The following is a 24,913-nucleotide window of genomic DNA, read 5'->3' as shown; positions in this document are numbered from 1 at the left end:
ACAGCAAATACAAGAACTGGCACCGTTTTGATGACTTTTAAATATTTGATAATTAGACACCACACCTGTAATCTGCCTAAAGGAGTTATCATATAATGGCGACGTTCAGAATATTCACGTGGTGAAATAAAATATTCAATTCTGACTAACCTTCAATTAAATGATGTTCAGGAAGCATCTTTGCTTAGATTGAGAGTTTATTGTCAACACCATTTGATAATCTAACCTTTTTAAATGTCTTTGTTTTGCTTTAATGAAGATACTCGATCTCTTTTATTGATGAAGCCTAATAAGCTATACAATCATTACCCTATATTGATAACACAAACCAAAGCAAGAGGAGAAACTGTTAACCAAGTTCACAAATAATTTTATTTGAACAGCAGCGCATTGCGGGACGCTACAAGTGTCTTCTGTAGGTCTGTATACAAGAACAACATATGGAGCTGCTTGACTTTGACTTTACTTGGCAAAGTGTGCTAAAGTTTTGTTCACTTCAAATTCGGTAATGACCTAAGTGCTATTCCTGTGTTGTAAAATGGAAATATGAAATGACAAAGCTAACGTTAACTTTAATACTGAGCCTTTATTAAATAATACATGTACGAGAGGGTATCCAAAAGTTTTTGACATCACCCAGAAGTGAAAGAGCTATATCGATGAAATTTTGTCAGTGTAATCACTGGTCCTTATGTACATTACGGTCCAAAAATGGTCTCATAAGTATGTTTACTTTCTTTACAGGTGGCGCTAGATGGGCAGTAGGCGCATAACCTTTTCATGATAAGATCCTCCACTTTCTTTGAGTTTCTTCACTGTGGCCGCAACGTCCCCAAGTGATGGACGTCCACTTCTTGGCTCATCTGTGAGGGACATATGGCCAGTTTGGAAATTCCATTTTCAAAAAGCAACAGTGCCATATGATGGGCAATCATCACCGAGGATAGCTTTCATTTCATCATAGATTTTCTGAGCATTGTAGGCCTAACCCTTCAAATCAGGAACTGAATTATGCTGCATGCCTCAATGTTCACCATCTTGCAGGTTATGCGCCTACTGCCCATCTAGCGCCACCTGTAAAGAAAGTAAACATACTTATGAGACCATTTTTGGACCACAATGTACATAAGGACCAGTAATTACACTGACAAAATAGCTCCTTCACTTCTGGGTGATGTCAAAAACTTTTGGATACCCCCTCGTATATGCCTACTATCATTGAATATTTAATCGAAACATTATATCATGATATTGAGTTTAAAAATAATATGATAAGGGAATTAGCGCTGACAGGCGACATTAATTCAAACTAAGCGTCTAAGGTAGAGTCTTTTGTCTTGAAGTGTGACCAATAACCCACTTGACCAAACAAAAGGGAGCAGTCGCTTACATATGCTATTCTTTTGATTGCCCATTGGTACATAATGTCCCGACTGTAAGCGACAAGACGCTATTGGTGCAGCAATCAATCAGACGTTCGCGTTGATGTAAAACCACACCACTCCACGCCATACATAAATTCTGCCAGTCACATTTCCCCAATATGAAATTTTTTTTAAAGTAAAATTATAATTTTAATTTTACTTCATTAAAGTTTGGCGGAGGCGGGGTTCGAACTCACGGCGGCGGACTGCTTTGGATACACTATGAACCCAGCGCCTTAGACCACTCGGCCACTTGTCTTCTTGGAATTCATTTGAAACTTATTTGAAGATATAATCGCAACTTCAACATAGGCCTACCACGTGACAAGCAAAGGCAGAAAACGTACCATATTTTGGAATTTTATTTGCCTAAAACATTTATGTGTATTATTAGCGCTCAATTATTGTTAACTGCGTGTTTTATACAAAAAAAATCCAATAATAAACATGATAACTGGGCGTCTGTATGGACAATACATTATATCGATTTTGACACGTGCTTGTGTCTCAGTACATTTCCATGGTCAGTAAAATACTATAGAGGAAAACCTACCATTTTCTTGTATACACGTTCGATGTTTTATCAATTACATAAAAAATCCATTTTAGACCCCAAATGTTTTTTCAGGAAATAAAAGATTAGATTACCATAAAAACGAAACAGTAATCTTTTGCCGGGTCTAATGTAATATTCACATAGGATTTTCAACGTTTTTTCTATCCTTATTTTTGCTAAATTAAAAAATATTTTGGCGTATATAAAATTGAAATAAAATTCTCTGCTTCTTAAACGACATCAAATGTGCCACAATTGGGTATCACGAATCGTTATATATGATGTGCAGTTAATATTCATATTTTCTTTTATACAGAGGATGCTTCAGTTTTGACAGGAAAAATATTTTCTTGAAAACCCTCTCACTCGGTTATTTTAAAAAGGTAACCACGCTTCCCTAGAATGTGCAATAAATTAGCATTAAAATTTTTCTTATTCTAACAGCAAGCGTTTCTAGAATGTATTATGGCGAAATGTGGTGTAATGTAAAACTGAGCAAAATAATCCAATCGATGTGCAGTTGCCGTTAAAGTTGAAGTAAATTTTCACATTTTATTTCACAAACTCTCTAATATCTCGAAACCATCCCCGCCATTTCCACTAGGCGTTATGTATGTATGATAAATATTTAAAAATCTTGTAGAGATGAGTTTGCAAATATTTGAAATGAAAGTATCTAGTTTTCCCCTAGATCGTTCAGTAAGACAATCAAATTTCATTCTATTGTAAAACGATACAGGCGCAGTCATCCTAAAAGTTTTATGAACTCATGTTTCAAACAAAGGAGAAGGTGTCTAGACTAACTTCATATAATTTATTATTTATAATGTAGACCAATGGGCCAAGAGAGATACGTGTAGAATGATAATCCAAATGTAGCGATAGTATTTGGAAGTTCATTCATGCTGTTTGATTCTTTAATATTTAAAGGTGCTTTAATTGTGTGCCAGAAATTAAAACTTCCTGTCTTCCAAACGGTGTGCATCTATATTACCTGTCTCCAGAGTACATGTTTTGGGAAATTCATCAGACAAAGACGACAACGATTTCTTCAATTCATACATCAGGTTTAACGTGGTTAAAGCCATAATGTGTGATTTGCACCACTGCGAATCCTGTTTTTTTTCTAGAATTTCAACGTTCTGCACTATTGCAATGCTCAACGGTGTACTAAAATTGAATTGAAAACCAGAGATCCCGGTTTTGTTCACTGTGTAAACCGACCAAAATATATTCTATGCCTACACCTGTTGATTTTGTTTTGCCCCCCCACTTGGTACCGCCTATTCTGTATTTTACTTGTTTCTCCTCCTCAAGTTGGTTCACCTTGCTCTTTTTCTTTTGCATTGAAGATAATTAAAGGCACTGGAATGAAATAGCTATAAATTGTCTTTATATGTGAGCAAAATCAGTCGGAACTCGGAAATATTAAATTTTCAGTTCCAAAGATATGAGAAATTAAAGAGTTTCCAAAACAAGAGGAAACAAAAGGAAATATTTCCTTTGTTTGGCTATATCTCAAAATCAATATTTACGAGTTCCGACTGATTTTGCTTGATCGCATCACATAATACCCGGGATTACGAGTTTATATATCAAGTGTTAAACTGATCGAAATAATAGTGATGGCTGAAATGTCTCGTGCATTTGTAAATCATTATTATAAACTGTGTGTACTATTATCTTTAGTTACACGTCAGAGGATGTTTAAAGACATTCCCACAACCCAATGGGGTTTCTGACCTTGCATGTCTGGCTTTTGTATACATGTGGTACAGTTGATCATGCCTTGCATTGGGATTTTGTGCAAATATCTGGTGTTTTCATCCTATTATTTAACATTCAAAACATCGAGACTTAGGAATAAAATTAATGCAGTGGGACAATATGAATGTTTCCTGTAAGAAAATCAAATATCAGTCCTAAGTCTCAACTATTAGCTCGTTGGCTGCAGTTTTAAAATTACCATTTTGTGTGTGTGGCAATGGGGACTTTGCCTTTAAAATTAGGTTATATTGATCAAATTTCCCAATCATAGTGCATTGTAGGAATGCCTTTAAGCCTCCTCTGGTTACACGTTGTATTTATACGTCCTGCGTGAAGTAACCGCTAATATAAATAACAATTGATGAACCAATACACGCATTGAAAATAGTTAAAGGCACTGGAATGAAATAGCAATTGTCTTCGCTTTACCTCATTGATTAGCTCGAAATTAAAAGGAGACATTATGTGATAGTCAAAAGCAACATTTTGTAAAAAAATAAATTATGGCAATCGCACATTGTTGCTTTAGTTCAAACACTGCTATTGATATGAACGTATAAGGCATTGCGTTAGCTGCAGTTTGACCCAGTTTGATACCTCACTTGTTCCTCCAGATTTCATTTTGTTGAGCATTTGTATGGTAATTATTCAACTGGCGCCAAATTTTATGAATTAATTTTTGTGTGTGAAAAAGTGAATATCAAACTGCAGCTGACAGCTGACATTATTATCCATAATAATTCATTCAGTTTTTATAATTAATCACAATAAAAATAATATTTACTATTCTCACTTAATAAATCGGATAGCAACGTTTGCAGCACAGTTTTTGGGACATGAGAGCACATCTTACACACCAAATTGCATTATGAATACGAAGAATATCCTTCTGATATCAAATAATTTAGATTTTTTGAAATTTGAGATATAATACAAATTTTACGGCCAATTATTAAAAATTACTTTTTTTGATATTTGTTTAATATTCAACAGTCCTCAAAGTAAAGTTGATAAATCGAATGATATGCACTTAAATTGTATGGGAGGCAAATAAAGGTGGAAAATATAGAGGGATCAAACATATTTTGGGTCCTAAAAGGGGGGATAAAAATCGGTCCTTAATTGGGGGATCAAAAATATGAGGGTGAAATGTACGACAAGGTATGCACATTCCAAATATTTTGCATTTTAAATAATAAATTGTGTATTCTCAAGCTTCAAATCAACAAAATTTGCCCACTTTACAATTTGGATATGTAACACTATATCTCCAATAGGTAATAACTCCTGTGAATTTTGTTCATTTTGAACAATTCCAAGTAAAAACGAAGTTGATTTACTCACGTTTTTAGTGACGTTTCACCACTACACTAGTGGCTTCATCAGACTGGCAACTCATCACATCTGACTGCTTGCTTTTATAGGCAACAGGATGCACCGCGGAGGGCGTGATGAGTTGGTCAAAGATGTTGTTCACATTCCTAATGAATTTGTTCAAAGAGGTAATAACTCCATTTTTAGCTAATGAGTTAATAACATATATTTTGGTTTCTTTTTAGGACATGAAGGGGGATCAAAAAATTTAGGCCATGAAAAGGAGATAAAAAATCCACACTTTTGGGGAGCTAAACAATTTTGATGTCGGAGGTTCCAACTTTGAAGTCGTTTATCATTATAGCAGCAACAGATGATTTATTTTCATTAAATTAATTGTAATTGCCACTAGATTGGATATAGGTAAAGCAGGTTTGATGCCGAAGAGAAGATACCGTAATTCAGATACCCTTTTCAAACGTAAACGTTGCCTGACATCTGTTTCGTTTTTGATGTTTGCAGGATATTACTAGGCCAATATCAAATGGGGTATCTTTACAAGATCACCATCGATATTTGAGGCAAGTCTCATCCGCCAGCGGTATTTTGATAAAGCAAAGTGACGATAGGGATTTAATTTCTAACATTATACGACTCGATTTTATGGGTACTTGCCCGTTGGCGGCAATTGAAAGATGTCAACATATCGGACAAGTTGTAACCGGGCTGTAAGTTGCCCCGGTGTGAAGTTGAAAATAGCTTGGTAAGCAAACTAGCATTTAAAGGCGCTCATTACATGGGTATTACTCAGTAAAAGTTTTAAGAAAAATGTGAACAACAACATGACACCTGGTCTTATCTGATGGATGAAAAGTTAGCCGTCTTCGAGATTTCGAGGAGTTGATGATGTTACTTCTGATAAATTTCTATTGAGGCTAATCCATGCATTAACAACAGTAACCTACTTAGATAATACTGTCGGATTATTGGCATACAGAGTGAATCAGAAACTTGCGATAAGGAAAAGAAACCGTATTTATGTCAGAATCAAGTTGAACTGTTCAGTTGTTGGAAGTTTTTTTTAATATATAAATGCTATGTACTTTGTGTGAAAAAAGAAGAGCATCGCATTTACCTTTTCGATTATTATCCATGAGGTACTCAGTATTTTGAATAAGGGCAATTGAGACACCAGATCTGAAACTGACTTTAACTTAGTTCAAGGTTAATTTTTTATTCAAACAAAAGATTATATCTTTGCTTAAGACCTTTATACCTCACACGACTTCAATTCCAGTTTACTTCGTAATTCACTCCATTTCAATTAGCATGCATTTTTCAACGACATTTGGAAAACCAGCCAATTAATATGTATGTTTCTTCATTCTGTCAAACTTGAAAAGAATAAACATCTTCATAGCAAAGATAAGTGGCTTAACCCCAATACCACGAAGGGGCGGGGTTGTACCAACCGCTGCTAGGGTATTTCATCCTGGATAAAATAACGCCTGTGTTTACACCCAAATGACTTCAGTTAATTGTAGTTCCATATTTTGCACTTTTACATCTTGGTAAAAATTCTAAATAGGCCGTTTTCAACAGATTTACCACCTTCGTCTTGCTATAAACATTGAATTGCGTCATCTGTTGACGTAATGAAAAAAAAAAAGTGTTTTTTGGCGGGAAGTGTCAGTTTTCGTTCGATATAAATATTTTCTGATTGGATGAAGGGAACATTCGGGGATTTGACAAAAATCAATCACAGATGCCGTATTTTCCATTAGTCACCAGCTAAAAGCTCACACAGCTCTTATGATGCTATGCACTCAACCGTGTAGAAAACACACACTGTGTCGAGACATGGAATTGCTCGGCAACTGTGCATAGATGCGTTTATAAGAGTATCGTTTTGTAGTCAAAACTTTCGATATGTCCTTTCATATTTAGGAGAAAATCCGGTGAAAATAACGTGTTCGCAGAATTTAGCCGCAAATAAAAGTTGCATACAAATTTTGAGAGGGCGCGTTCACGTATGACATCATAGTGATATTATGTGAATATTTGTACTTGTTTTGATATTACTGGATGAATATATCTATAATACATATTTGTAGCAAGTGTAACGGTATATGACGCTAGACTATTACCTTCGTACATCATACATGTAGGTTTAATTAGGACAAGGGTTTTAAAGCAAGTGTGAAAATCAAATCAACATAACGTTAAGGGCAGAGTAATGGGAGAGAACATGGACCTTTTCGAGCTTCATTATTTCTGAATTGTATGTCAAAGTATATAAAACTATACATTTTGGAAAGGAAATGAGTCAAGGAATCCCATGGTGACGTCAGATTTGTTCAAAAATCTCAAGTTTTTGAAAAAATCACAAAAAATCACACCAATTTTTTTGTGACAACTTAGAAAAAAATCCGTTCGGAGTAAAAAAAATTCAGTTAGCTTTTCATGAAGAAGAGACATGAACTTAGGGAAGGTTTTTTTTATTTTTTTTGAAATTCGTCTCTTTTTTCGAAATATTGAAAAAAACATGTGAAAAAAGCCATTTTGTCACTCTATTAAGCTTAAAATTGCACATAATGGTGTATATTTTTGTTTAAAACAAATATTTTGAAAAAAATGAAAAACCTTCCCTAGACTTTGATGTACTCTAAAGGATAGTGGATAAAAAGTTTACCCTTTGCTTGCATATTTTTCGAGTTATCTTGTCACAAAAATCGCGCAATATTGTCAAAAGTGAACTCTGAGAAATCGACGTTTTAGTCAAAAAATGTCAAAATTATGCACAAAACGTCCTTAAATTTTAAAACGGTAAGACTTTCACACCTGTAAAAGCTGTATCTGGTGCATGGTCTAAATATGCATCTTTTTTTACTAATGATTCTATAATCTCTGCTTTCAGTGCGCCAAAATTCAAAATAATTAAAAAATCTAAGTGGCATTTTGACTGCAAATTTTTGTTTTGTTTACACACATTTGCTGGCGTTAACAACATACCGAATGCGCCTTGACTGCGTTGGACATACGCGCAGAGTTGCGCCGCGTCACGCGACGCGAATCGCGCGCGTAATCACAATATTTCACATTCGCGCATTTCTGACTCATTATTTCCCGCCAATTTACTAAGCTGTCTTGAGCCATGTGACTTTTTAGAGTTGAAAAGAGTGAAATAAATCAAGCAAAATACGAATAAATATTAGCAAGTTGTATTTTATCAGTTTCAAGTGAAAGAATACATCTTAGTGTTGATAAATATCAAAAAATCTCAAATTCGGTCGTGGACGAATGTGTCTTCCATTACTCTGGCCTTAAGTGTGCTGACATTGACAAAGTTGGCCATCTCTGCAAATTGGCTCAAAAATCAATGGTAAATGCTAATTCATTTTATTTCTTCATTTTTGCACACAAGGTCAAGCAGAATATACCATTTATATAACATATTTTAAAAACTAATAACCTAGTTGTGAACTAAAGATGGCTCTTTACCCTATTGAATTTTTGGACTCACGCTGAAATAGATGAATAAAGGAAGCACATAGCTGAAATTCAACAAATCCATTACAACACGTGAAGTACGATCCGTGACTTCAGGGTGGAGATATAAGGAATCCTTTGTCTGGCAGAGGTTGTTATTCTGTGCATCACTGCAACAGCAGCTTTTTACAACAGCTTTAATGAGATTTGAAAATGTTTCTTTAAATACCAAACATGCAAAAATGCAATGCTAATAAATCCTACTAAAATTCAATGAAGTTTCAAAGGCGTCGACTCAAAGATTTCAACACGTTCATCCCTGAGCGATCCTGGGTAGGAAAATTCAATCCGTATAATACTGCAAAATGTGTAAAACGGCAATAAAAAAATACATGGTGTTTAAAATTTCATTCATCCTTCAACGTGATTTGAGTTCATTTTTGGATGAAATGAAGACAAGAATTTTCCTCAGTGTTAGTAGATTCATCCAGCGGCGCAGTGGCTACTCACATCATAATTAGTTTTGAAACTTCCTGGACTGCTGTAAGTGCCCCATCAACAAAAGTGTAAGTGTTAATTTGAGTCTCAACCCCATTAGCTCAGTTGGTAAAGCGCCAGACTTTGGTAAAATGTCATGTTTTCAAAAGCACCGGATCGATAGTAAGCACATATGCTAACGATCGCGTTTTTACAGTAATTGCTTGCAGAAACCCCATTCTAAGGACATACTCCTAGTCTGTACAGGTGCGCGTCAAAATAAAGCTATGTGTAACGATGATTTGCTCAAAACCCTTTACACTTTTGTGGATGGGGCACTTCATGTTTGCATGTTTTAAAAGTGCATGCTAACTATCGAGTTTTTACGGTAGTACATTATATGTGAATCGGACACAAAAGGTAATCAAAAAGGATATACTACTGTTTTTTACAGGGTTGCGTTAAACAAAGGACATCAATTCAGCAGCCAGGAGGTCTCCAAACGACAACTTGCTACTCAACATTTATACCACCTCATTTAGAATTCAAAAATATAAAAAATAGCAAAGTGTTAATTATCACACACCGCTTATAGAATGTCTTTTCAAAACGTGTCACATTCCAATGTCACTGTGAAGCATCATCTAGGTAACGGTACGTTACAAAATTAAATTGACATTGATCAACATGAAAATGGTTTTCTTGAATGAAGAGTTAAATACTCTACATTTAAGTTCACCCTTTCAAGAATTAAAGTTGTCGACATTTGTACTATAGTCCTTAATCATATTAATATCCGTTTTGGTTACAAATTCGGTCACATAGCTGCATCGTTAGCTACTTATATTTGCAGAGGATTATAGGTCTGTCACACTACGACGGACTGGATCAACGTACATCACCGAATACAAAAATATTTTATTCGGTGGAAAAATCACCAGTTCGGCAGAAGATTCGGTGGGATTTTGGGTCCGATTCCCGTTCGTCTCTCTATGCGTTATGGCCGCTAATAATCCTGCAGGCGTCTTATATCCGATCGTTCAACGTCCGCCAAATGACCGGATTTGGGGGTCCGATTCCCGTTCGTTTCTCTATGCGTTGTGGCCGCTAATAATCCTGCAGGCGTCTTATATTCGATCGTTCAACGTCCGACAAATGACCGGATTTGGGGTCAACGTCCGACAAATGTGCGGATTTGGGGTCCGATTCCGTTCGTCTCTCTATGCGTTGTGGCCGCTAATAATCCTGCAGGCGTTTTATATTCAATCGTTCAACGTCCGACAAATGACCGGCGAATCCGTGGCATGTGGCACCAACAGGGACGTCCACCCTATCAGAAAAGTGGGGGAGGAGAGGGTGTTTGAGAGGGTTTTTGACCCCTTAGAGGCAGTGACGTAGCAAGCACATTTTCAGAGGGTGAACAAAGTGGGGAAAGACAACTTTTAAGGGGGAAAACTTTGACGAAAATGGTCAAATATTGGCTAATAAGTACAAAAGGGCTACAAATCTTATATATCAGGGCAACCAGCGTCCGGGGGCAATAGAGATGAGAAACCTTTGGACAATGAAGGCCCAATTGAAGCCACTCGTCATGTCTTGGAGCAATTTTAGCACTATTATTGGGTACTATATTAGTTTGAAACAGCCGCAAATTGGTGAAACGAAAGCCTAATTGAAGCCATTGAAAAGTTTTCACCATTATTGTATAATATAAACAATTGTTTTAAAAATAACACGTGGATGTCCATAGCAGAAGCAAAAAGGAAGACTTGTTTATTTTTCAAACTGAAGGTCCAATTGAAGCCATTTGCATGGGGACTGTAGGGCCTATTTACATTATTAGGCCTAGGCCTATTGTGTAAAAATTTAGTTTTCAAAATGGAAAATTTGGAAAATTGTTTTTGGTGCATCATTTTTACACTATTATTGCTTTAAACAAAAACCAAAGAAGGCCCGAACTGAATTTGCAAAATTTAAAATGTTACACTGATCCACTGACACTTAGATATAAGACTTCAGACTCATAATTTCAGGTAAAGCATGCATGGATTGATATGTTAAAGTCAGTAATAGACCTAAGTCGTCTTAAATACTGACTTTGGTGACAAAATGTCACGGGCCCTACATATCGACGGGCCGGCAGTAATTTTCACAGGCTTTGAGGCCAAGGAACCACATTTAAGCACTGCCTATATAATAATCACAGGCCTATACTTAGGCTTACTATTATACTATCCTGGGCCTACTCAATAACGTACAATTTACCTTTTCCATGTTTTCTCTTCTTTTTTCTTTCTTGTCAATCACTAAAACGGGTAGGAATTTGATATTGCGTCCTCTACCCTTTAGAAAGTGCCCCTCTCTCAATACTACTTACATGCATGCATAGGCCTACTAAATTACGTGCAATTTAACTTTTTCTCTTCTCTTCTCTCTTCAATTTTTCTCACTTTCTTTTCTTTTTTCTCTCCTTTCCCCCTTTTTCTACTTGCCAGTCACTAAAGTACTGGGGGAAATATGATATTGCGTCACACACCCTTCAGAAAGTCCCCCCATGATCGATGCACATGTTCGCCATAGGCCTACATCGGCGGCACAAGCGCCTGCGAAACCTTGCAAACACCTGCGGTATATAAACGAAAGAATAACGAACAAACCAGGGTATATATACAGAACAGTACGAACACACATCGGACAGCTTCCGAACATGTGTATTCGGCACACTCCGTTTCAAGTTTTGTGCATGCACAAAACTTGAAACGTATTAATCGACGGACTAAACAAACATCACCTAACACGAAACGCATTTGGCGGATAATAGCAGGACATATGAAGAACATAAAACGAACATTGACGAACACTAACGGATTTGCTAAAATACCATCCGTTTCTTATACGGAAGACCTATCCGGTGTAGTGTGACACTAACACGGTCTGGGTCAACGTACATCACCGAATGCAAAAATATGCTATCCGGTGGTGAAGGCCTCACAGGAACGTATTTGCAACGAACACGGGCCGAGTGCAACGAACAAAGAACGAACATGAACGAAAGGAGAGCGAACAAACTCCGGCAAATGCAGCACCATTACGAACCCACATCGGTTAGAACATGTGTATTCGGTACACTCCGTTTCAAGTTTTGTGCATGCACACAACTTGCCGACGGACTCAACGAACAGCACCTAACACGAAACGCATTTGGCGGATGGTAGCAGGACATAAAAAGAACATAAACGATCATTGACGAACAACAACGGATTTACTAAAATACCATCCGTTTCTTGTACGGAAGACCTATTCGGTGTAGTGTGACAGAAGCATTATGCTCGGGATATGAATAAATGTGCACAAAGTTGATGAGTTACGTCACAACACTTATTAGTTCATAACAAGTTATTAGCCTTTTAGCCAACTACACTGCATTCGTCAAGTTAATAGTGAACATGGTGAAGGCTCGTAAGATTTCATCGTCAGCACTTGAAGTACAGTGCAGCTTCCGTTGAGATATGAGTCAAATAATCTTTAAATATTTTGCCCACTTGACCTTAGCGTAATAACCATACGACAACATAAAATATATTGCTCATAATAATTGACAAAACTCTTCAACATTTCAAAACGCATTAGGCATTTTTTTCTTTAAAAGGAAGAACCAACTGGTCAACGCCATTAAGGGTATACGATGTATTGTTGGTCGAAGCAGCAGAAAAAAAAGTAGTTCATCTTGTGAATGGTAGTGAGATTTAGCAAAAATTGCATTGCTCAATTCATAGCGAGCGTGTAGAAGAATTCAAATATCACAGATATACTTTTGTAGGTCCTGTGGTTCTTGAGTTATGTTGTAAAGAGGGTTGAAACTGCAACACTTTTGTAAAACGTACATAACTCATTAACAACAATAAATTAAGCAAGTTTTCAAAGTATATGATTTGTAGAATGAACTTTTGCAAAACACCAAAGTGTTATTTTTCAATAATATATTGATTTAGATAATGAAATTGGTATTTTTTCGTATACCCTTGAATGGTATATTCTATGTATAAATAATACGTGGTGACAGAAAATGTGTCCTTTTATTAGTTCTAGTCTCGTCTTGTTATCATATCTTCTGCAGAATACATCTTATTGTATGTCGCTATGGGAAGTAAAGGTAATAATGTCTTTGGAGGAATGGGGAACACCATGCACAGTGTTGCCAGTTTTAGTCTAGGAATAATTATGAACTCTAAGCCAATGACCTTTAAATATCTACAAATAATAAACGTGTTTATATTAAATGTGAAATAAGTTAAATGCCAGCGTTATACAATCAAGACGACAATGTGAGATAAACAGTTCAAAATAAAGACTCATATCTCACTTTTAATGTTAGTATTTGGACCAGTGGGCCAGCTGACCTGCCCATTTGTTTTCCGTTCGTTCATTATCAAGTAGCTCTGAGTTGAGGTGAAGTTGGTCGATTTATATATCATTCTATTCATTAACCTCATCAGAGTCGTGGTGGGCTACTTTGTTCACGATTGCCCTTTATATTTCAAATTGCCCGTATTTTTTAACATTGTTTTTGTTTGTTAAAGTATTCAATTTACAGTAATAGTTGAGACAAATGCTGTTCTGTGAAATGTTGCTTACATAGTTCAAATGTACATATTGACACCCGTAGAAGTTCATGTTGTTGCAACGTGCCCTACATAATGCCAACGGGCAAGTACTAAATTTAAGTGCTCAAAATCAGATTAAAAATGTTCAATAGGTTGTTGACATATTTCTTTTTGTACAAATCCAATAAAAATGAAGATGTTAAACTCACATTTTAGTGACGTTTCACCACTACACTAGTGGTTTCATCAGACTGGCAACTCATCACATCTGACTGCTTCCTTTTATAGGCAACAGGAACCGCTATAGAGGGCGTGATGAGTTGGTCAAAGATGTTGTTGAGTGAGTAGGCCCCCTCGTCCTTGTTTAGAGTGTCTTTTCCTTTTCGGCGAATCCAGATGGCTTCTTTCAGCCATCTGGTAGAATCAGCTTCTCTATCGATGACTTTTGAGTCCTCCCAATTGATGGTATGGTTTGTCGAGGCAACGTGATCGGTGATAGCTGACTTGTGAATGTCTGTAATTGATGACTTGTGGCTGGCTCGAGTGTAGGGCTTAGTTTCAAATTTCTCCACCTCTTTTTGGTGTTCTTTGAGGCGAACACCGAAAGGACGGCCGGTTTCTCCGATGTAAGTGCCAGCACAGTCCCCGCAGGGGATTTCATAGATCGCCTCTGCTTTTTGTTGCGGGAGGAGTTTGTCCTTCGGGTGAACAAGCATACTGCGGATGGTATGGTGGGGTTTCATAGCAGTAGAAAAGCCATGTTTTTTGAAAACTCTAGAAACTCGCTCAGATAGTCCCTCTATATAGGGAACTACCACCATGCCTTTCGACTTTTCACTGTCATCGTTATTCTTTGAGTTAGACTTTGTTTTTGGAGTGGCTCTATTTTGTTTGACTTTTTTAATTGACCAATCTGGATAACCGCAGCCAGATAACGCTTCGCGGATATTGGACTCCTCTTTCTGTCTGTCCACTTCCTCAGTGACTAACGCCTCACTCCTGTCAAGTAGGGTTCTGACGACACCTAATTTTTTGATGGAGGGGGTGGTGGGAGGAGAACTGAAGGTACTGATCAGTGTGCGTTTTCTTCCTGTATATACTGAGTTTCACTGACCCGTCAGGTTTTCTTGTGATCAGAGTGTCAAGGAAGGGAATAGAACCATTGTGCTCTTGCTCATAAGTAAATTTGACGCTGCCGGTAGGATCAATGGTGTTTAAATGATCAGTTAGATTGTCAACTTGTCCTTTGCGTATGATCTCTAACACGTCATCGACGTATCTCTTCCAGAGACGTGGGCGACAGCTTTCCGGGGCTGTAGAGATAGCTTTCTGCTCAAGCCACTCCATGAAGATATTGCAAGCAAGGGGGTTGAGGGGCTACCCATGGCCATGCCGAAACATTGTCGATAAATTTGACCTGAATAGCTGAAGTACGCAACCGTAGCGAGACAAAATTTAGTAAGTTCTATTATGTCATCAGTAGTGAGGAGAGTTCTATGTTTGAGATCTTTGTCCTCGTTAAGTCTTTCTTTGAGTATGTGAAGGGTGAGATCAATGGGGGTACTGGTAAAAAGCGCCACCACATCATGTGAATTAAGGATCTCATCATCCTCCAGGGTGACATCTTTCAGGTCTTCCGCAAGACTTTTAGAGTTTAGAACATGGTGTTCAGATTGGCCAACGATAGGGCTTAAAATATCCGCAAGAGATTTGGCCACGTTATAACCTATGGAACCTGTAAAGTCCACTATAGGGCGAAGCGGCGTACCGTCCTTATGAATTTTGGGACTCCCATAAATTCGAGGAACATTTTCGCGGTGGGGTATAGTAATTGTTTGTCCGCTTTCTTGATTTTTCCTCTTTCTCTAGCCTTTGCAAGATTGAAACCAGCTCTCTTTTGTGTTTTGGAGTGGGGTCACGATCTAATTTCTCATAAGTCTTTGAGTCGCTGAGGAGGGTGGACATTTTTTGTTGGTATTCTGTTTTGTCCATGACAACCGTTGCCCGTCCTTTGTCAGCCCCCAGGACCATGATGGACTCCTCTTTTTGGAGCTGGTTAATCGCGACTCGCTCATCTTTACTGATATTTGAGGGTGGTAATTTCGCGGATTTTAAAGTTCCTACAATCTCAGCACGTAACTGTGCTGCTTCAGGTTTGGGAAGTTTTCCAACACATCTTTGACCAACTCATCACGCCCTCTATAGCGGTTCCTGTTGCCTATAAAAGGAAGCAGTCAGATGTGATGAGTTGCCAGTCTGATGAAACCACTAGTGTAGTGGTGAAACGTCACTAAAATGTGAGTTTAACATCTTCATTTTTATTGGATTTGTACAAAAAGAAATATGTCAACAGTGAAATCTAACAATCCAAATGAACTTGTTCAAAGATGTTCAATAGGTGTTTGTATTTCTGTAAAACCATTCATTGTAAAACAAATGTCGAATATAAACTTACCACCAAAAGAGCGTTTCTAGGTGTTTCAATAAAAATCCAGTAGAATAGTGTATTCATGTGACCATGCCAACATCTGAAATAAAAAGAAAACGCGTTTAGTGATCTGGAATGAGCGTTTCGACAGTATTTTTTTGTGGGAGATCAGAGCACATCAGACATATCGAATATGCATTCACGATATAATACAAATTTTATGACAAATTATTAAAATTTGATATTTTTCACATTTTGATATATAACAGTCCTCGAAGTAAATTTTATAAATCTAATGATATATTCTTAAAGTGTATGTAGCTGGGAGGAAAAGCCGACGATCAATTGAAAATTTTGACCTTTCATATTGAAGATATGGATTTTTCCCCAAAAACCTAATTTTTGTGTGTGTTTTGGAAAAAACATCCATATCTTCAATACGAAAGGTCAACATTTTCAATAGATCGTCGGCTTTTCATCCCACTTACATACACTTTAAGTATAAATCATCAGATTTATAAAGTTTACTTAAAATGGCTCTGAAAAGTGCTACGCACTCAGAAAGTTTGAATGGCCCCGCCTGTAGCCAAATGTTATAAGCTTACTGTACACAAAGAAATAGTGTGAGTTCATTGGACAACCAAGAATCCGCACAGTTGTTTTGTACCGTAAGTTTATAACATTTGACCTCAGGGGGCCATTCAAACTTTCTGAGCCATATTTTAAGCTCTTCCCATGTTCAAAAAATTGGTACATTGCAAGCGTATTTCAGCTGTGATGAATGTCAATTGCTGACGAAGTTTAGGAAATATCACCTCAAACCCCTATACATTTGATTATAACATATCAATGTTGCATTAAGTCCGAAATCGTGTCCCGCACAAAGCTCAAATTCAGCCTCCCTAAATCCGCCATTTTAGGCAAATTTGCTACATTATGATCACCATAATGTAAACTCATGTAAAGCACTATCAAACAATTATTTTACACCATCTCCCGACACACCCAAATTAATATTTAGGCCTTGCGGTTTATGTAGACCCCTTCCAGAATAGTCTGGGCATTTCGTGAACAAATATCCCATACTTAATGTCAAGTCTGTACTTGTCTTGATCCTGTTAGACATTCTGAAGATAACGGTGGGCAGAGCCCAGTTAAATATTGCTAAGTGTCTAATTGTACTAATTTTACCAAGCAAAATTATAAATAGAAACAAAGAAAGTGCGACATGAAGATTCATCAAATTTGAATATTAATTTGGCTTGCTTTTGTATGATATAATACTGGATACAATACAAAATAATTGGTAATAATATGTGTTCACTACTTAAACTGCGAAGGATTTATACGATGTTAAATCACATCTGGAAATAATTAAAATGGAAAACTGGGTTAATTATTCAGACTGTTGAAATGAAACTAGAACGGTAAAAGGTTAAATACCACTAATTAGAGCTGGATAGGGCTTGAAATAAAGAGATAAACTATTTCGTGCATGACATCTTAAAAGGAGCTTAAAATTACTGAAAAATACAAGGCTGTATAGTTAAACATGTGCAAATATCCGAGTAACATGTAGAAATGACATGCTTTCTACCATTATTTTACAGTTTTGAAGAAAAGTTCCCCCAAATTCATTAACTGCACATCGATTTTACCACCCAGCCCGTGTGCTCCTATCTAGTCCTAAAAAAGAGGGCGCACTGTAAAATTGTGGTCTTTACACTTCAACTGCAGTGGTGAAAAACCAAAAAAGTATCAGGTCATTTGGGGATTCAACGGCTTCTACTCATTATTAATAATAATGTCTCTTCACTGTGAGAGTTCCATGTATGAAATAATCGTGCTTGAAGTTGAAATTACCTATTTTCCACTAAAAACTGTGTTATATCTAGAGAATTAGTTGTACTGAACCAACATGCTTGTCAAACCACGATGTAACGAAACATATTTACAAAACTATTCCCGTCACTTTCTATAGGGGTTGATGTGTCATGTTCACATTTCTACGTTTGGGATGCGTAGGGGTGGTGGGGTGAGTGTATATTGGTAGGTATGTGTATGTGTGTGGTGTTGGAGGTGATTTTGGCCGTTGGTGTGTAGGTATGGGTGGTTGTGCCATTTGGCAAGCCCATTGTATGAAATAGGTTGTGGTGCCACATGAGGTAACCACTTAAAAGTCACTTGGTGACAATGGTGTTAAGTGATTCATGGGTAGATGGTCAAAATTGCTTTTTATTGGAAGATTTGGTATTTAGAAAACGCACATTAAAACCAGATTGCTGTAATGGTTTGCCACATACAATTAATTAACATATCAACCAGGAACTAGACGAACCAGCTTTTGGAAGTACATTCGTATAAAAATTGCTCTTTTAATAGCACTTTGTTGTATATTTTAAAGCTTATAATCAAGATGAATTAAAAGATATAAAACCTAGACGGTTTATATATTGGTTGATCATGTTGATGTAATTATATTGAATATGCTGCTTTAATTGTGGTGAAAGTGCAATGTGTTATTATGTTGAGATAAAACGAAACAATTTACGTGAGAATTAATTTTTGTTACTTTTTGTTATTATAATACGTGATATATTATACAAATTGCCTTGTGACTTTTGGAATTGGTAATCCATATGGAAGTGATGAGAACGGTTCAATGGATTAATCACTAGTCCGTCAAAACGTTAACATTTGTGCCTAGCTCTTGTATGTAATAGGCGCTGCATCAATCATACTTAATAGGCTATGCTACAGTTGCGTAGACTGGTAGACGACCGTTTGAAAATAACCCAATACAACGATTAATTAGAAATGTAATAGACAAAATAATATATCTTATTTCTTTTTTCAATTAGCTTTTACTTGGGTCATCATGGATAATAAATGTAGCTGATGACACACTCAAATATATGATACATGGAATGGATTTATTGCCGTTCCTAATGTCATGCATGACATTTTGTTATTGACCTTTGTAAACTTCAGAATGAGAGAAAAATTGCCTTCTGTATATCAATTTCTGATACTTTCCTGATGATTCATAAGAAATAAAGCAATTAAATTTTAGACATACATGTTAAAAGGAGCAATGAAAGGTTGTAAACCAAGAAAAGTTTAAAGAGTCTAGATTTGTATTAATATTCACAGGGGCACTCAAATAAAATAGCCAATGAGCTTCTAAACAGGTACTCATTCTCATCTTGACTGCGTGGGGATTGTTTATCTTTCACCTTAAATACAACCGAGGGAGTAAATGTGATTGAATACAAACGTGTCAGTGATTGTCCACCTTAAACCCTAGCTGTACCTCACACCTGCTTCTCTTTATTGGGCTATTATATTTGAATTCCATACACCCTATCTAAGACATGACCTTTTCAGAGTGAGTTTCAAAATGGGGTTACCTGAATGGGTGACTCTATTAAAAATCTACACCCCTTTGTAGAAGATTAAGGTCATGTTTTCTGTAGAGGATATATGGACTTTAACTGGAATAGCGTAAAAGTATTCAGGAAATCTGACACAAGTCTCTCTTCATTTATTCATGGAATAGAATGACAAAAATGACATGATAAACACACGGACTTTTTAGAAACAAATAATGTCAAAGGAAATGAATTTGAATCTAGTGAACGTCCTTTACAATACAAAATATGGACACTATTTAATTAACATGATTGACAAGTATTTTCAGTAGCTTTTCCGTAAATCCCACATTTCTTTGCGGTTTGACCTGGGATGTCGTCATGAGTACATCGGTACTGTGCACTTCACGGCTTTCAAGTGCGCAATAACGATGTTCGCTAAACAATGTGCAAATCGGCGCGACGTCAAATGACGACACCAAAACACCAAAAAAAATTAGGTCGTTTTGGGAAAAAAATCCATATCTGACACAAGTCTCTCTTCATTTATTCATGGAATAGAATGACAAAAATGACATGATAAACACACGGACTTTTTAGAAAAAAATAATGTCAAAGGAAATGAATTTGAATCTAGTGAACGTCCTTTACAATACAAAATATGGACACTATTTAATTAACATGATTGACAAGTATTTTCAGTAGCTTTTCCGTAAATCCCACATTTCTTTGCGGTTTGACCTGGGATGTCGTCATGAGTACATCGGTACTGTGCACTTCACGGCTTTCAAGTGTGCAATAACGATGTTCGCTAAACAATGTGCAAATCGGCGCGACGTCAAATGACGACACCAAAACACCAAAAAAAAATTAGGTCGTTTTGGGAAAAAAAATCCATATCTACAATACGAAAGGTCAACATTTGCAATTGATCGTCGGCTTTTCATCCCAACTACATACACTTTAAGTACATATAATCAGATTTATAAAGTTTACTTCGAGTACTGTTAAATATCAAAAAATATCAGTTTTTAATCATTTGCCATAAAATGTGTATTACATTGCGAATTTCAAAAAATCAAAATTATTTGATATGAGAAGGACATTCTTCGTATTCAAATGCAATTCGATATGTCTGATGTGCTCTAATGTCCCATAATTAATACTGTCCAAACACTCATACCCCATCCCTTAAGTTCACCAAAATTAAATCACATAAACGGATCATATTCATCACGATATTTGCCGTTTATTATCTCAATTAGAAGATTCGTCATCGCTACGTAGCATTGAATTTATATAATCAGTCTTGTAAGTAACAGAATCTCTAACGATGATGTATACAACAAAACAACCTTCACAAGTAGTAGTAGCGAAGTGGGTAACACCCATGCAAAGTGAAGTTGACACCCACGGCTTGCCTGTTGTTGTTCGTATCAATTGGCAACCACTTTATAGGTCGTTACATTGTTGTTGCTATAGTCTGCTATAAGATGTGACACACTTTTTGATAAAAAAATCAGTATCTTGGAATATAATTACCCTTAAGTGTTTCACATTAACATTAAATATAGTACTACAACATCATTATTACCGTGTTTGTTTATTGAAGTTGTATTGTTATTGATAGTACTATAGGCAAAATGACGTTGTTTTTCTCACAAGTCAAATTGATTTTTATTGGAATATTTAGTATTTAGAAAACGCACATTAAAACCAGTTTGCTGTAATGGTTTTGCCACATACAATCAATTATATATCAATTAATTAACATATCAACCAGGAACCAGAGGAACAAGTTTTAGGAAGTACATTAGTATAAAAATAGCTCTTTCAATAGCACTTTGTTGTATATTTTAAGATAAATTAAAAGATATAAAACCTAGACGGTTTATATATTGGTTGATCATGTTGATGTAATTATATTGAATATGCTGCTTTAATTGTGGTGAAAGTGCAATGTATTATTATGTTGAGATAAAACGAAACAATTTACGTAGAATTAATTTTTGCTACTTTTTGTCATTATAATACCTTGCGACTTTCACGGAATTGGTAAATTATATGGAAGTCATGAGAATTTACGGTTCAATGGATTAATCACTAGTCGTACAATGTAATTCGTATTTCACATTTATTTGATCTGAAAACTACTTTATGGCTCATTTCATCTTTTAAAAATGTTTTTTATATCAAGCATATCTATGCATTAAGAGATGAAATCTATGAGATATTAAACGCTACGAAAACCTTTTATCTGGTTGCAAACTTTAATGAAATGATATTTTCTTATGATAAGCCGTATTGCTTTATGTATATTGCTGTTATTATCGAAGTAATTGAGAGCACGTTGACATCAAATAAGCTGATTGACCTTTTCCACGTGCGCACTATCATTTTATAAAATCAAATAAATATCATTCTGACCTACTGAATAAATTGTATCATTATTATACTCTCAGATACTCAATTGCTATTATTACACTTGGTTGGAGTTAATCAACAATTTGATTGCACGAGGGTGGTTGGAGATGGCGGATGTGTTGTTGTTGTTGTGGTAGTGGTGCTGGTGGTTGGGCTGGTTGTGTTGAAGCAAGAAACATTTTCGCTTGAGCTGGAAACGCATATTAACATTGTGTTGGGATTTGATGTGTCAAGTTGTATTGTTATTGATAGTACTATAGGCAAACTTTGAGCTGTGACTTCTAAGTTCACCCAAATTAAATCACATAACGGATCATATTCTTCACGATATTTGCCGTTTATTATCTCAATTACAAAATTCGTCATCGCTACGTAGCATTGAATTGAAGGTCAAAATTTTCAATTTATCGTCGGCTTTTCATCCCACCTACATACACTTTAAGTACATATCATCAGATTTATAAAGTTTACTTCGAGTACTGTTAAATATCAAAAATATCAGTTTTTAATCATTTGCCACAAAATGTGTATTACATTGTGAATTTCAAAAAAATCAAAATTATTTGATATCAGAAGGACATTCTTCGTATTCAGAAATGCAATTCGATATGTCTGATGTGCTCTAATGTCCCACAATGTCCCACAATAAATACTATCCATACCCCATCCCTTAAGTTCACCAAAATTAAATCACATAAACGGATCATATTAATCACGATATTTGCCGTTTATTATCTCAATTAGAAGATTCGTCATCGCTACGTAGCATTGAATTTATATAATCAGTCTTCTAAGAAACATAATACCTAGCGATGATGTATACAACAAATCAACCTTTACAAATAGTAGTAGCGAAGTGGGTAACACCCATACCAAGTGAAGTTGACACCCACGGCTTGCCTGTTGTTGTTCGTTACAACAACCACTTTATAGGTCGTTACATTGTTGTTGTTATAGTCTGCTATAAGATGTGACACACTTTTTGGTAACAAAATCAGTATCTTGGAATATAATTACCCTTAAGTGTTTCACATTAACATTTATTATATTACTACAACGATATAATATTATTACCGTGTTTATTTATTAAAGTTGTATTGTTATTTATAGTACTATAGGCAAAATTACGTTGTTTTTCTCTACAAGTCAAATTGATTTTTATTGGAAGAAACCGCAGATTAAAACCAGATTGCTGTAATGGTTTTGCCACATACAATTAATTATATATACAGTAATTAACATTAATTAACATATCAACTAGGAACCAGAGGAACCAATTTCAGGAAAGTACATTAGTAAAAAAATTGCTCTTTTAATAGCACTTTGTTGTATATAATAATTAAAGCTTATTATCAAAATGAATTAAAAGATATAAAACCTAGTTGATGTAAATATATTGAATATGCTTTAATTGTGGTGTAAGTGCAATGTATTATTTTGTTGAGATAAAACGAAACAATTTACGTGGGAATTAATGTTTGTTACTTTTTGTCATTTAATACGTGATATAGTATACAAATTGCATTGTTACTTTCACGGAATTGGTAAATCATATGAAAGTTATGAGAATTTACGGTTCAATGGATTAATCACTAGTGGTAAAATGTAATTCGTATTTCACGTTTATTTAATCTCAAAAGTACTTTATGGCTACTTTAATTCATCTTTATAATTTTTTTTTATATCAAGCATATTTAGGCATTAACAGATGAAATCTATGAGATATTAAACGCTGGCGAAAACCTTTTATCTGCTTGCAAACTTTAATGGAATGATAAAGAATGGAAAGATAAGCCCTATTGCTATATGTGTATTGCTATTATTATCGAAGTAATTGAGAGCACGTTGACATCAAATGAGCTGATTGACCTTTTCCACGTGCGAGCTATCATTTTTATAAATCAAATAAATATCATTCTGTCCTACTCAATATATTGTATCATTATTATACTCTCAGATACTCAATTGCTATTATTACATTTGGTTGGACTTAATCAACAATTTGATTGCGCGAGGGTGGTTGGGGTGGCGGAGGAATGTGTGGGTGTGGTGTGGGGGGTGTGTGTGGAGTAGTGGGGTGTGTGTGGGGTGATGAAACAAGAAACATCTTCGTTTGAGCTGGAAACGCATATAAACGTCGTGTCGGGGTTTGATGGCAAGATGCTATTTAATGGATAATAATGTCTCTCTCTCTCTCTCCCTTGCCAAACCGTAGAAGTGGGGACATGACCAAAATTCGGGTCCCCAGAACGCGCTAACTATACGTCCTAGCATTATTTTGATGCCACTAGTCGATAGAGCGCCTCCTATTTCTATTTGACATACGTCACTCTCACCCCCGATGCTTCCTTAAAAAGTGAGAGACCAAAATACTCTCACAAAAACTGGGGACTAGTGCTTTTGACCCACATAATGGGGTCATTTTTGGGGGTCCCCACTTTTTAAAAAACCCTCTCACCTCCATACCACACACCGTACACCTCTCTCTCTCTCTGCACGTAAAACGACGAGATAAGTGGGGACCTCCTACCTATAGTCCTCACTCTTTAAAACGGAATTTTCTCACTTCTCTCTGCATACCGTAATTGTGGGGACTAACAAAAGTCCCCACTTTGTAAAAATGTCCCCACTCATACAGTGAAAAGCACTATTACGGTTCGACGAGTTTTGACATGGCCAAAAATCGGGTCCCCAGAACGCGCTAACCATACGTCCTAGCATTATTTTGACGCCACTAGTCGATGGAGCGCCCCCTATTTCTATTTGAAATATCCTTTCTTTCACCCCGATATATGCTTCCTTAAGAACGTGAGAGACCAAAATACTCTCACACACACTGGGGGCATGGTGCTTTTGACCCCCATAATGGGGTCATGGAGACTCCCCGTCTCCCTGTTTATCTTCATCTCTATATTTCTCTCTGTGTATTTGTACATGGGTATTTGAATGAGAAACCGCGGACGTGGCTGGTTGTGAATGAGGGTGAAGGTGTATATTTGTTTCAATACTCAAGATTTCAAGTATTGCTTTTGCCCCATGTGTATGCGCATGTAGAATAA

The 24,913-nt window shown here is 36.2% G+C and overlaps 1 protein-coding gene across 4 annotated transcripts in view; it reads right to left on the bottom strand.

Annotated features, from left to right (window-relative positions):
* Window positions 1-24,913, bottom strand: part of LOC140151202 (PDF receptor-like) — a 280,133-nt gene that overhangs the window by 41,615 nt on the left and 213,605 nt on the right. For all 4 annotated transcript variants that reach the window (XM_072173457.1, XM_072173458.1, XM_072173456.1 and 1 more), the window contains one exon: window positions 16,087-16,159. In XM_072173457.1, the coding sequence (XP_072029558.1) occupies window positions 16,087-16,159 (73 nt within the window). The remainder of the gene's footprint in view (window positions 1-16,086; window positions 16,160-24,913) is intronic.

Source organism: Amphiura filiformis, chromosome 4 (genome assembly GCF_039555335.1).
Source record: "Amphiura filiformis chromosome 4, Afil_fr2py, whole genome shotgun sequence".
NCBI classification, from domain to species: Eukaryota; Metazoa; Echinodermata; class Ophiuroidea; order Amphilepidida; family Amphiuridae; genus Amphiura; species Amphiura filiformis.
The sequence above is the reverse complement of the archived record's forward strand: the minus strand, read 5'-3'. Positions and strand labels throughout refer to the sequence as shown.